At 40.1% G+C, this 14,562-nt stretch overlaps 1 protein-coding gene across 1 annotated transcript in view; it reads right to left on the bottom strand.

The window, feature by feature from the left end:
• LOC134875149 (tenascin-X) overlaps positions 1-14,109 on the bottom strand; it is a 47,469-nt gene extending 33,360 nt beyond the window's left edge. The window contains exons 1-6 of the mRNA XM_063899594.1: positions 14,047-14,109; positions 9,863-10,210; positions 9,109-9,166; positions 8,748-8,966; positions 4,237-5,604; positions 1,155-1,270 (exon numbers count right to left, since the gene is read on the bottom strand). Coding sequence (XP_063755664.1) covers positions 1,155-1,270; positions 4,237-5,604; positions 8,748-8,966; positions 9,109-9,166; positions 9,863-9,997 — 1,896 coding nt within the window. The 5' untranslated portion in view covers positions 9,998-10,210; positions 14,047-14,109. The remainder of the gene's footprint in view (positions 1-1,154; positions 1,271-4,236; positions 5,605-8,747; positions 8,967-9,108; positions 9,167-9,862; positions 10,211-14,046) is intronic.
• Positions 14,110-14,562: the final 453 nt, after the last annotated feature.

Below are 14,562 nucleotides of genomic sequence, written 5' to 3'. Positions count from 1 at the left end.
CAAGCATTTTTTGCTGCGCGGAAGTAGTGCTAGCAATAGTGGATCCAAAACAAGAAGAAGAACAAGAAGAAGAAGACGAAGACATTGAAGAAAAAGAAGACATTGAAAATTAAAGATGAGTCAACAGGCAGAAAAGAATACCCAGGTGCAGGATGACGAATTGGTGAAAAAGAAAGGGGGCACCTCTGTCGTGTGGAACTGGTTTGGTTTTAAGATCTCCGACCTCGAACAAAAACATATCTTATGTAAAGTGTGTCGCCGTGCTGTTTTAGCGAAAGGTGGAAACACCACCAATGTATTAAATCACCTTAAAACGATGCATGTACGAGAATATGCAGATTGCATCAAAATGCGAGAAGCAATCAGCCCAGGAGCTCGACCAAAGATAAGCCAGACTTCCACTCAATCGCTTCAGCAATCACTACAAACATCATTCGCTGCCGGTACTCCCTATGAGCGGACAAGCAAGAAATGGAGAGACATCACGGAGGCTATAACCCATCACATTGCGAAGGACATGGTACCCATCCAAACTGTGGAGAAAGTGGGTTTCAAAAAGTTACTTCAAACTCTGGACCCAAGGTACGAGATCCCGAGCCACAAGTACTTCAGCCAGAAATGCCTGCCTCAACTTTACTTGGAATGTCGGGAGAGAGTTACGGCGAAGTAAGCCAAGTCGATTTATGATGTTAAAATACATATTTTGCCTCAACTAATGTCATTTAACTAAGAAGGGCTATTCAAATGTGATTCAGATTTTTTCCCCCTCATATATCGTGATATAATATCGATATCGTCTGGACAGTGAACAATATCGTGATATGAATTTTACCTCATATCGCCCACCCCTAATAGTAGGTAATAGTCTAGTATAGGAAAGTGCAGTGTAGTGTAGCATAGAATAGTGAATAGTACTGTATAGTACAGTATAGTCTAATTAAGTGAAGTTTAGGCTCCTAGTATAGTATAGTTAGTTTAGTATCTACACATATTATAATACGGTATAGTATAAATTGTAGTCTAGTATAGTATAATACAGTATAGTAGAATAGAGAACCGCTTTAGAAGAAATGTGTATGCAAACAAAGTCATGATGGACTTAAATAGGCGCTGTTACTGAGGCGAAAGCATGATATGATCCGGATCACGTGTACCTGGCTGCTGAAGATGAGGTGGTAGGTGTCATACTGGACCCTGGGTGGAGTCCAGAACAGAGTGACATCCGTCTCTGTGATGTCTCTGGTGCTCAGCTGAGAAACCCCCGACATGGCTGCATAACATGAAATAAAAATATAATGTTAGTACAGCAGGAAAATATTCCACTTAATGTGTTTGTGCAACTGCATCTTTGTTTTACAATTTCCACTTGTGACCCGTTTCTGTCCAGATTCTGATCATTTCACAAACATGTGGCTAAATATTTTCAATGCAATAACCCTGTCAGTCTCAGAGTAACCCCCTTCTCTTTGATGGGCTATCGTTGATACATCCCATCTCTTTCATTGGCCGAGGAAAAGGCAAATACATTAATGATGATAAAATATTATAGGTTGACAGAATGTTATGCTCTATCATGCTCTACTGATTCACATGGTACAGAACACATAAAGTGCAGTTGCAGAAACCACAGACGGGAACATGTGCAGCTGATGCATGACTTCACACAGTAAAGCTCACTCGATAATAATTCACAGGTTTGCTTTACTGCACCAGTTTCTCATAAAGTTGGTGCTGAAAAATTCACTGCTCACCGAGAGCCTGACATCATGTTTCCTGTAACCCGTTGCCCAGATCCAACATGCGCTTCATATACAGAGTCATGTGGCCACCTACCACACTCACACATGCGTTTTATTGCATCTTCTTTGCATCAAATTCCTGAAAAGGTTTCTGAACACGTTTTTTTACTTCAACTACAGTACTTTTATAGGAAGATTCTGAGATGCTGAATCTTGTCGGGGCATTTAATTGCTGCACCTGAAATAGTGTTTAGGTTTAGAATTTGGTCATATCCTGCGTTTAAATAACCTGTGGATGCTCTACAGTAAAAAGAAAAGAAAAGTGCACAGCTATGGGAGGGGCTGGAGTGTGCGTGGGGGGTAATCGGATCCTTTCTTTCAGTACACACACATTGTGGAAAGACGACAAGTTAAAGTGCTGCATTCAAATCTATTTACAAGTATGCAAGTATTATCAGCAAAATGAGCTGAAGTTAAAGTATTTATTGTGAAGTAAAATTACTGCTGCATCACTTCCTTCCAATAATGTTGGAAGAAGTACTTCTACTTGATTAAAAGTACAGTATATTATCTTTAGTATACAAATACTTTGTGACAATTACAAGCCCTGCTTCAAAACTGTAAGTGAAATTATGCAATTATTATCAGCAAAATGTAATTCAAAAGCAAAGTGTTTTGCTTGTCCAGTAAAATGATCACCGCCAGTGTTTTAATATTATATAAGATGACTGAATAATGTGTATCTTGATTACTGCTGCATTCAAGTGTGTGTTGCATTTAACTGCTGTATATGCTTATTAAATTCTTTATCAAATTGGTGGGTAGTTTATTTACAGCAAAGCATCATATACAACACACTCATATATTTGTAGTTTTGCAATACCCTATTCAACTGATTTAAGAAGCTGTATGAATAGTTAATTTAGTTTAAGGGGTAGGGTCACACATAAAGGAACACTTTATCCTTTAAATATTATTAATTCTAATAAAAAAAACACATTGAGAGATTTTAAAATGTAATTTTAAATGTAAGTTAATCTGCCAGACAAATAGTGTACTAATATGTGGTGAAGTAGAAGTGTAGAAATATAAAACATAAATACTCAGGTAGAGTACAGAGTAAACCAACACTTTCACAAGACATAAAACACTTTTGTGCAGTTTGCTTGAATTGAAACGGGTGGATGGAAATATACAATCTCCCTCTTGTGGGGCTGATATTTTGGGACTTCCCTCCCTTTGATCCAATCAGAGGTCGTGGTTACATTTGGGAATACACTTCACACCCTCACACACGTGTCCCGTGTTAGGCTGCAGTGTGAGGGACTACTACGAGCAGCAGATCTGGATCCTGCTCTTAATGAAACAGCTCCGTCACTGCAGCTACTGCAGCCAGGTCCAGAGAGACAAACTACTGCACTCTTGTAGCCCTGGCAACAACAAGGACCAAGACACAAACAACAACAAAACAGCAACAGTGCTCACTCACACACTCACATGATGATGCATCATAGTAGCGAAGTGAACAAAGAATTTGCTTAATATAATAAAGACTTTACCAGAGCTTTGACCGGAATGTGCAGAAATAATGAAATCATTTATGCAAACAAATGATTACAATCACTATGTCAATTTTACAACAGTTCAAAGCATTTGTTTACACTGGGGGAATAAGTACTTCAGTTTGAAAAAAATAAATGTTCTTTTTATTTTCTACGACTGTATCCTATTTTTTATCTCTACTACTTTTACTGAATTAATTTCTTAAGTATTAAGTTGCTTTGTAAATTCCGATGACTAATACGTTTAAATCAACTCGGAAATGACCATATGCCACTTGCATGTGTGTGTGTGTGTGTGTGTGTGTGTGTGTGTGTGTGTGTGTGTGTGTGTGTGTGTGTGTGTGTGTGTGTGTGTGTCAGACGTTTATTTGTTTCACCTGGACACAAAATTTGAGTTTAAAGAAATATCAAAACACTGGAGACAGTGGAGAGAGGTGTAAACATAACCAGTTTAAATAATATCTACATGTAAATAAAGTATTGATGATAGATGCATTTACAATAAATGCAAAGAAGGTTTAAAATGTAAAATTCCTATTGATATTTGATCCAAATGTGGGGCACAATGGTTATAAAGACAACACTCATTAATTCCAGGTGTAAATGGAGACTGCATCTAATACCCCTTTTCCATTGAAGCAGTTCCAGGCTGGTTCGGAGCCGGGGCCCAATTACGAACCAGTTTTTCCGTATTTCTATTGCAGTGAAAAACATGAGCATAGCTCCTACGCAGTCCGCCATTGTTGACACTAAATGCATACCTGATGTAACGCATAGCAAACTGGTTTCGCAGTTGGTTCAACCTGCCAAAAAACTGTGAAGCAAACTGGCAACAGCCCAGACCTGGAACGGACTCTCTCCAGTGGAAAGCAGTATACATGACAGAGTTCTTCAGTCTCAATAAGTGATTCTAAAATATGTTGGCTTTGACTTACCGGTATCACAGTTGGGTCCGGTCATGCCGTCCTCACACTGGCTGCAGTCTGGCCCTTTGAACCCTCGGCGGCATACACACTTCCCTTTGACGCAGCGGCCCTTGTTGTTGCAGTTACCGGGACAGCCTTTGGCGCTGCAGTCTGGCCCGGCGAAGCCCACCTCGCAAACACACTTCCCGTTGACGCACTTCCCGCGGTTGCTGCAGTTATTTGGACATGCTTTTTCAGAGCAGTCTGATCCTGTGAAACCATCATCGCAGACGCACTCTCCGTTAACGCAGCGCCCCCTATTGTTGCAGTTTGCCGGACAGGATTCGTCTGAGCAGCTGGGACCGGTGAATCCGCTCTCGCACTCACATTTACCGTTCACACACCTCCCGCGGTTGTTGCAGTTATCAGGACATGCTCTTTTTGAACAATCTGGACCCGTGAACCCGGGGTTACACACACACTGTGCGTTCACGCAGCGCCCCTTGTTGTTGCAGTTTCCTGGGCAGGACACCTGCGAGCAGTCGTCTCCGGTGAAACCACTTTCGCACTCACATTTCCCGTCCACGCACTTGCCGCGATCGGTGCAGTCGTTGGGGCATGTTATTTCGAGGCAATCCGGGCCGCCAAATCCTTCATCGCAAACGCACTCTCCGTTCACACAGCGCCCCCTATTGTTGCAGTTTCCAGGACAGGATTCGTCTGAGCAGCTGAGACCGGAGAATCCGCTCTCGCACTCACATTTACCGTTCACACACCTCCCGTGGTTGTTGCAGTTATCAGGACATGCTCTTTTGGAACAATCTGGACCCGTGAACCCCGGGTTACACACACACTGTCCGTTTACGCAGCGGCCCTTGTTGTTGCAGTTCCCTTGGCATGAATTCTCAGAGCAATCGGCACCAGTGAAACCGCTGTCGCACACACATTTCCCGTCCACGCACCTACCCCGATCACTGCAGTTGTTAGGACAAGCCCTGTTGGAGCAGTCGGTGCCGGTGAACCCAGGGTTGCACACGCACTTTCCGTTCACGCAGCGGCCCTTGTTGTTGCAGTTTCCGGGACAGGATTCGTCCGAGCAGCTGGGACCGGTTGAGCCTTCATTGCACACACACTTGCCGTTCACGCACCGGCCACGGTTGTTGCAGTTTCCAGGACAGGAGCTTTCAGAGCAGTCGGGGCCGGTGAAACCAGGGTCGCACACACACTGTCCGTTCACGCACCGGCCTTTGTCGTTGCAGTTTCCGGGACAGTTGGACTCGCTGCAGTCCTGTCCACTGTAACCAGGGAAGCAGACACACTTTCCGTCCACGCAGCGACCCTGATCACTGCACTCGTTGGGACACTCGTCCGTCTCGGCTTTAATGGAGCATCCTGCACCTGAAGCAGAGGGGGGACAAAAACATTGAACAACGGAAATCACAGACAAACACCTCCAACTACATACGTTTTTAAATAGCATTTGTGGCTATACTCTTATGTAATTGGACACTATCCTTCTCTACTCTGTATTTACTACCCACTGCTGCCACATTAGAAAAATAAACACGCATCAGAATCTTGTTAGTTTAACATTGTACTGCCACTGATACTTGTCTTTCTTTTCAGCAGCACAAATATGTGGCTGTGTATTGTTCAGTCAGAGGTTGATGGAATGCCAAATATGTTTTTTGAAGGTGAAATATAGTCATTTATGGCCAAGACTATTTTCAACTCAGGTGACATCTAAAGTGCATTTGTGTCCACTTGGTATATATGTTGCAAATTAGTATGAGACTACTTCCATTTTGCAAGTCCTTTTGTTTTTGTTGTGTTTTTCGCATCAAATAACATGTCTATTACATCTGTTTGTTACAGGGTGTATAGATCAACACACTGATGTAAACATATTCATAAATCAGATTCTGAAATTTGAAATGTTTTAAAGGTTCAGAAATCCTGAAAAAGTTGGAAACCACTGGTCTGCAATGTTATATTTTCCTAAATTCCTCACTAGCAGGGCTTATTTTCACACTGACCCCCACCAGGGCAGTGACATAAACCTTGTTTTGCAGCAGTTCAATAATGGAAGTTAATTTGAAACATGTCTTGAATTATTTCTAACAGAATCCTCTTCCCCTTAGTATTTGATGGTGGGAGGTGGAGGCCTAATCCTCCATCATTAGAGTGTAACGTGGCCTGGCTTTGTGACTAATTAGAGGAGGGAAGCTGCGCTGGACTGGGAGGAGGTGGAGACTGAGATCACACTGGGCAGAGAGCAGAGGACACACACACACACACACACACACAAACACACACACACACACACACACACACACACACACACACACACACACACACACACACATACACACACACAATTAGCTCATGCTTTGAGCTTTGCCAGTTTCTAATGGGCTCAGTCTTGAGGTCAGCTCCACTTTGAACAAGGTAGTAAGTGACAGACTGAAAATACATGTGTCAAAGATAGTTCAACTGTGACAGATCTACTTGTGATGTTAAGATGAAGTACAAATACTCAAGTGTGGTACTTGCTGTCACTAAATATGTAGGTAATAGTACTTTATTTCAACCCCACAAATGTTAGAACTGAAATATTTTTGATGATATTGGTTCTTCTTTTGCTGTTTCCCAGATTTACCTCCAAGGAAGTTATGTTTGTGTTTTATTTATTTCCATGAAACTTTTTGAAAGAGTGTAGCTTGGGCCAAGGAAGAACTTATTACATTTTGAGACCAGATTACAGGGCAGATATACAAATGATTTAAACTTTTGTCAACATTTGGAGACGGGTTATGTTGATCTTTTAGTTGATTATTTAATAGTTGTGTTTTAGGATTCAATGTTTCAGTTTCTCTCATGCAAGTAGGGTTGACTTGAGTTCAATTCATTTTTAAATCAAGTTTCATTTATTTGTCCAGTGTAGCAACAATACTCTGGTATGAATCAGGAGTCATTGGATCACATGACATGATGGAAGCTATTTAATCATAAAAATAAATAAATGTTAGGCTTGTTTTTTAATGTGTTAACCCATTACGGTAAGGTATGTGTATTCATCCTAAAAGAAAGAAAAAGATGGAACAAATTGTGTAAGTGTGTAACTCCTCTCTATTTTCAATGATAAATTGTCAGCTACACAAGATGTGTGTGTGTATGTGTGTGTGTGTGTGTGTGTGTGTGTGTGCGTGCGTGTGTGCGTGCGTGTGTTGCAGAATGAGTCAGTGGAACAGGAGGAGCAGCTACAGGCAGAAACATTGAAGCAATATGGGCTCATGTGATTGGCCGAAACAAAGACATGGCAATCGTGCAAATTGTGACTGAATGTGATGAAGAGTTAGAACGGGGAGAGATGAAAGGTGGGAAATATATAGACTGTGAACTCTGAGTCAGGCCTTAATATACAGTATGTGTCAGACCCTACAGATGCTGATTTATGTTTTAACAGTTGTTATTCTGAGGAAACACTTCACCTTATAATCATACAGTAGATTTTACAAGAGCACTGCAGCATCATTGAACTTTTTGTCCTTAATTACCTTCCTGTATACAAATCCTTAGTGCATTTCATCACATTAGGAGCTACTTCATTATGGTTTTGTAACATTTCACTTCTCTTTTAGTGCCACCTTAAGGTCAAACTTGTATCTTTCACAAAAGAAAAATCAAATTAAGCAGAATATTTTCCAGTCTAAGCTGACCGACTCTTGGCATGCACTTTCAGTTAACAAAGACAATGATATCCATTGCAATAAGAACACTGGTTGAAACAATCCTGCAGTTTAAGAACTGTAAAGCATCTGACGTAGACTTTTATTTGGTGCTTTCGCAACAACAAATGTATGAACAAACTTAGGGAGATAATGGTGGATGAGGCATTTTGTTTTTACACTGGTTATAGCCATTGCTTATTAAGTCACAAATATATAGATCTGTTATTTAGAGCAGTGCAGTATTTACGTATTTTTTGTCGGCTAACCAAGAAGTAACAGGTTCCCTCGGGAAAAACAGTTTTGGGATTTAGATTTCTGGAAAATTGCAAGATCTTTGGCTAACACACGGTTATGATGCTAACACGTTTTGTTCAGCAGGATAATATCCACATATTAACACGCTAAAGCGTAAATGCAATTGGCAGAATCAAAAAGCTAACGTTAGGCCTTAAACAAACTGCATCAAGGTCACATGACTTCACATCGCCACTGCTAAGCTAATAGCGTTTAATGTTCAGTGTGATTGTGATTTGTAGTCTGATTAAGCCACTATTTAACAACCTCTGTCTTTCTGACAGCTTCAGACATTCACCAGTTGGGTATTTACTAACGTATTTATGTCGTTGTTCAAAACATTACAATCTCTTGTGTTAACCACAGGCCTTTTGGCATCTAACCAAAAACAAGTTAAACATCTTTTGACTTCAAGACAAGGGAAGCTGAAGTGGTGAAATGCTAGCTCATTTCCTGGTTTTCGGGACTCATTCCTGCACCACTCAATAGTTCAAAGTAACAGATACCTGGTCTCACCTTTGCTCTCTTTGGTGGTGCAGCAGCCCCCCTCAGGTCCTTCACATTTCTCCCTGAGGGATGACACTTCCCTCTCCAGCCTCTCTAGACGCTCACGCAGGGCAGCGAAGTCCGCCTCACAACCACAAGACCCGGATCCTGAACCAAATCCTGATGGAACCAGTTTGATCTTATGGGTCAGGATCAGAGGGGAACCGGCGGTCAGGTCTATTTCTTTACCTGAGAGAGTAACAGGTTGGATTAAAACTGGGACAAGGTGGAACCTGAACTTTAAGTAAAGCAATGATGAAGTCGTATAAAAGTGACATTGGTTGTTGATAGTTTATAATTAAATAAACAGTTCTGCTCTGCAGGTTTTTACCTCCCATGCTGACATCAGATGAATCCCCCTGGGTGACGCAGCCTTCGGAGATCACCACCTGTAACAACAATTACATGAAAGGGTTTGTGTTAGGTTGGCAGCACCCTATTTATGGGGCTGAATTAACTATCAAAGCTTGGGTTTGAGCCCAGCTCTTGAAGTACACTTTTCAATGTATCCGTGGGCTAGATACTTGACCCAAAATTACTCAGCCAATATTTAGACAATGCATGCATCAGGATAAACAAAGAATGAGAGTCCATGGGGCTCAATGACAGAGTTTCAAAGTGTGTTATTTATCATTAATTAATATTTTTGTATGTGATTCACAGTGATATGCAGTTAAGGTGCTGCAAGTCCTGAAACCTGCCTGATTTTTTTTTATTCCATTTAAAAATGTAATAAATTAAATAGGAAAACAATGAAAAGTTAATGTAATAACTTGCAACAAAAAAAGTTAAATGGCCCAAACCGATCAAATGCAATTAAATAGAAAATAAAAATACATGTATGAACACAAAAAGTTCAGTTCAATATATATATATATTTATATATATATTGATTTTGAAGATCTGAATATGTCTTTCTGTGTCTTTAGATGATTATAAAATTGAAGTTCAGGATACTTGTGTAAAGGCATTTTTAGGAATATCAGGAAAAGAAGGTTAATAAATAACCAATAAAAAAACAACATGTAGATGGGTATTATCTCTTAAATGTGTCAATCAATCCAAAAACCTTTCAATCAACTGACCTTGATGGAGTCATGCTTGTTGTCCCTTGGCAACCCTTGACCTCTGACCTGTACCTCACGGGAGGGCGATGGGGTCAGGAGGGCGGGAGCAGCCTGGAGGAGGAGGAGGAGGAGGGAGGGGATGAAGGAAAACATGGCTGGGGTCAGGAAAACCTTCCTCAGGGTGTGTTAGAGGAGAGGTTCCAGACAGTTCGGAAGCAGGTTGTTAATTATAAGATGCACAGATGAGTCGCTCTTGTAGTGGAGGGTTAGAGAGAGCTCCGTCAGCTGCTGTCACTTCAGTCAGATCCAGAGAGGAGAGAATATTTAGCGGACACTTTCCCTCTGTACTGCTGGGAATTTCTCCCTCTGGAACAAAGACAGAAGCACACATTTAATCCACCTTAAATTTCCAATCCCTTTTGGTCACAATTAGCACAAATGGGGCCATTAACTTTTACAGGCTTCACTGTCACTGTAGCGTGTCGGCCAGTAAAACCACAACGGAAAAAGTAACTTGGTCTGAATGAGTAATCTGTTAGAATGCAGCCAGTTGCTGATGGATCACGCAGCAGGCTATTAGTCACACTGTGATATATGAATTTATTTTATGAATTAAGTATTTCCAAGAAACGGATGCTAATGTCTTATTGTTTCTAGCTTCTCTCCTTTTGATTGTGGTTGCTTTTTAAATCTCAAATAGTTCAAAGTTTATCAATACATCTCAATTCCCTTATACACTGTTGCCTATACACTTTGAATTACGTTTTTTCTTTACCACTTCTCATAAAATGATTGTGAGTAAATAAGAATAAAAAGAGGAATGTGTCTGAAAACAAAATCAAAAGTGTAGTCAACAGTTTTTCAGCTTTTTTTGTAAAAACTTTGAGTTTTGATTAAGACTTGGTGTACCAATGGTGCTATTGTAAATGGAAAGGCTTAATTTAATGCAAAATGTGTACTGCTCACCCTAACCCTCATCCTAACTCACACTAATACTATTCAATGTAATGTTCAATGTTAAGAAAAAAAGAAAAGCTTTTGAACTTCAACTTTTCGAAAGGCTATTCCATCATAATATAACAATATTTCAGAAAAACCCAAGCAGCTAACTAACAGGTGCTGAAAAATGATGCAAACAGGCAAATTTCAACAAACTGCAGTTACTCAAATGACCACTTGAGGCTGTTGGAGATCCCTACAGGAGGGAAAATATCAAGATTGTTTCCCCCTACATTTCTTAAACCCTTTCCCATAGGATGACTGCATTCATCAAACTTTGCTCCATCATCCCAATCAAATATGGACATTAAAACTAAAGAAAAATATTTGACAACCTGTCAGCAGCTTTCTGAGGCAATGATTAAATACAGAGTTGGTATGAGTTAAAATCTTAAAAACGTGCTCACATTAATAATTAACATTGACTGCTATTGTTTATCAGGTACAGCATATTGTTTACCCAGTTTTTAGACTTTGTTTAACGTGTTAGCATGCTAGCATCAAACACTGTTTGGCTGTAGTTGAGTGTCATTAGTGTGGCGGGTATTTGGACAAATTTAAGTTGGGTTGATGGCAATAATAGTAATGCTTTTTTACAATTGACCCTGAGAGGAAAGTTAATCTCTAATGACATTCCATAAAAACATAGCTGGGACATTAAATTATAAATATTCACTCCATGGAGGTGCTAGAGGAAATGTCCGATGAGTCTGGTGTACATATTCTGTGCCAATCCATCCAATAGATTTTAAGATGTTTGTGAGATGCAAACGGACAATTCAAAAAATTATAAAGCAAAAATAAGAGGCATACAATTTCAAAATTTCAATATCAACATATAGAATAACAACAAAAGCCTAACTAACAAGTATTATGAACATTTTATAATCTCCTCTACAGCAGAGACACCAAATCACAATGTTTGCTATGTACATGAATGTATATGTTTCCCTTGTGGTCCAATTATTAAAGCGATGTTAAAAATCCCCTTAAGGCATTGTGTAAAACATAAAAATACTCCCTGAATAATAAGTTGGTAGTGCTTTTAAGTTCAATTCCCAAGTTAACTGCATGTCTCTCATTACAACATCCAGAAGGCACATGGTATCACAAGTCTCCTTCTAACTGATGCATTTCAAATGGGAACCTACATTTTTTCGCTGTTGCTAAATTGACTTGACCCGACACATAGAGAGTTCAGTATCTGCAGTGAGCCTGCAGCTCGCCTGTTCCTCAGCCACCCCAATTAACTTGTAAATACCTGCCAGTGACAGCTGCTGCAGCTGCTCCGGTTGGACCTTCTCAGAAAGACAGGGCAATAGAAAGTCCCTGAACGCACCATAAAGCCTGCACACTTGCTCTTCACCTTTACCTTCTCACACTGCTGCTGATTTTATTCCTCCTGTTCACACCAAGCCAAAAAGAACACTCCTTCCAGCACTTGATATCCAAACTTTGCTGTGTTTAATGACGTGTGAACAACTGATACCTGGAGGCGTTCAGATGTGAGGTGCATGAAGGTGAAGTGCATAAATGTGTGTGCTTTAATTATTTATCAACAGAGTTGAAGTGAAATAAGCAGTTTAAGAATAAAAGTAATATATAACCTGAAACATGTATTCTCATTTCAGAACTTTATTTCCGTTCATTATCTCTAAGACAACCAAAAACAGACCAATCTTTGGAAATGAAAACTTCCCCTGTGATAAAATACTATACAAAACTGCAACTTGTTAAACTCCCCCTGCACCTCCAAATCAGGAAAGATGTTGTGGTTTTGATAAGTTGGTAAAATTAAAAGTACTACTACGATTTTTGTATCAAGATGACAGTTGATCAAAATATAGGATAGAAATCTAAGCAGCAGAACCAGAGATTTTTATGCCACAAATTCTTCCACCTTCTAAATAACTGGCTCCTACATTACCCATAATTCAACTTAATCACAGAGCTGAGTGTGAGATCCAGTTGTGTTTGGTTAGTCTGGTGCTAATGTAGCCTGGAGCCGCCAACATGCAGCAGGTATGAGGAGCTGCAGAGGGGTGTGACATCATTTCTAATTTCAAACTCCACACCCCCTCTATTTCTTCTTTTCATCACATCACTTGAGGACATTTATCAGACTTCAGACAGCTTCTTCTGGATACACAAAAGCCTTTTTACTAACTACTTTTCAAAACATGTTCACCTAATCAACATACTCATGTGGAAAACTGTAACACCCCCCCCCCCCCCCTCCAAAAAAAGAAAAAATCACAACTTTCAACTCAGCAAGAGCTAAGGACAGGTATAACATGCAGAAGACAGAAAAAAGTGTTTGTGGACTTTTGGCAGGTAAGTGGCGCGATTTGATAGGTTGTTGGTGATGTAATGATGGACAGCCATACTGTACACAGCTCTTTCACAAGTCTGTGATCAGTCTGAACTCTCTAAAGTCTGACAGTCAGACAGGAGGATGTCACATGTAAAACAACCAAACGCCTTCACTCACAAGGGTTGAGTTTTTCACATTAATTTGCATCCATTTTCGTCTTACACAACGATAACACTGCAGCAAATTTCAATAATTTCATCCGTGCATTCAGGAGCTTTAAGATGTAGTGGATGCTGTTGAATCCCCCATAATGCCTTGATGTAAGTAAGTTTAACATCGCCATCTTAACATTTATTTTTATTCTAAAAACTTCTGGATAAACCACTGTGCAAACATGTTGATTTCACCTGTTACAAATTCACTTTTTTAAGGCCATCTTTATCTGTCTCTCGTCTTGTCTCTGGTTAAGTAACAACAGGGTGAAATAATCTCATTCCAATTGCAGAATGGAAATAAGATATACTTTGAAATAAATAATATTGCACTGCACAAGAAACTAAATGTTTTAGTCATACTGGTTACAAAAAGAGTTTTCAAAAATGTTCAACACAAGTTTACATGTTGTATCAGATGTAGTGCTTAGATATTTGTATACTGTTGATTTATTCTGAATATTTCATATTTTGTTTGCTTATTGTTTCCAAAATAAAACGTTAGCATTACATAAGACCATTCACCAAATGTTTGTAAATTGTTGCTAATTTACTTTTTTTCCCCCTTATCATATTATAATATCTATTAACCAATGTCAAAATATTCTCAATGATTATGAATGAGATAAATCAAATATGCGTAATAAGCATACTGATAGCGTGGAGGTGTATCTTACCTGCTGTAGTCTGGAGGACTTCTTCTGTGTAGAACTCTCCCTGACTGACCAGTAGGAGCAACAGGACGGGGGATGGACAGAAGGAGAGAGGAGGGAAAAAAAAAGAGAAGCAGAGGGGAGGAGAGCTGTAAAGTTTTCTCATACTTGAAGAATTTTTCCTCCCTCTCCTCCTCCTCCTCCTCCTCCTCCTCCTCCTCCTCCTCTTCCTCCTCTCCTCTCTCTGATGTAATTCTATGTGCTTTACAGGTCCCTGTTGGGCGGAAGATTTGTGATGGAAAACATCTGAATTTTTGAATGTTTTTAAGGGAACGTTGGGGCCAGACGATCTCTGATGTGTTTTGAGGCGTGTGTCTCTTCTGCTGGACTCTCCATGGCAATAGACTGTGTGTTGTTTGTTTCCTCGGCCACATCGTGATGCTGTGTGATAAAGCTGCTCTCCATTCACATGCAGTGGAGCAGCTCAGGACCTGGCATGATCACACACACACACACACACACACACACACACACACACAC

The sequence above is a fragment of the Eleginops maclovinus genome, chromosome 13 (assembly GCF_036324505.1).
Source record: "Eleginops maclovinus isolate JMC-PN-2008 ecotype Puerto Natales chromosome 13, JC_Emac_rtc_rv5, whole genome shotgun sequence".
In the NCBI taxonomy this organism is placed as follows: domain Eukaryota; kingdom Metazoa; phylum Chordata; class Actinopteri; order Perciformes; family Eleginopidae; genus Eleginops; species Eleginops maclovinus.
Note: the sequence above shows the minus strand (reverse complement) of the source record. Positions and strands in the feature narration are given on the sequence as shown.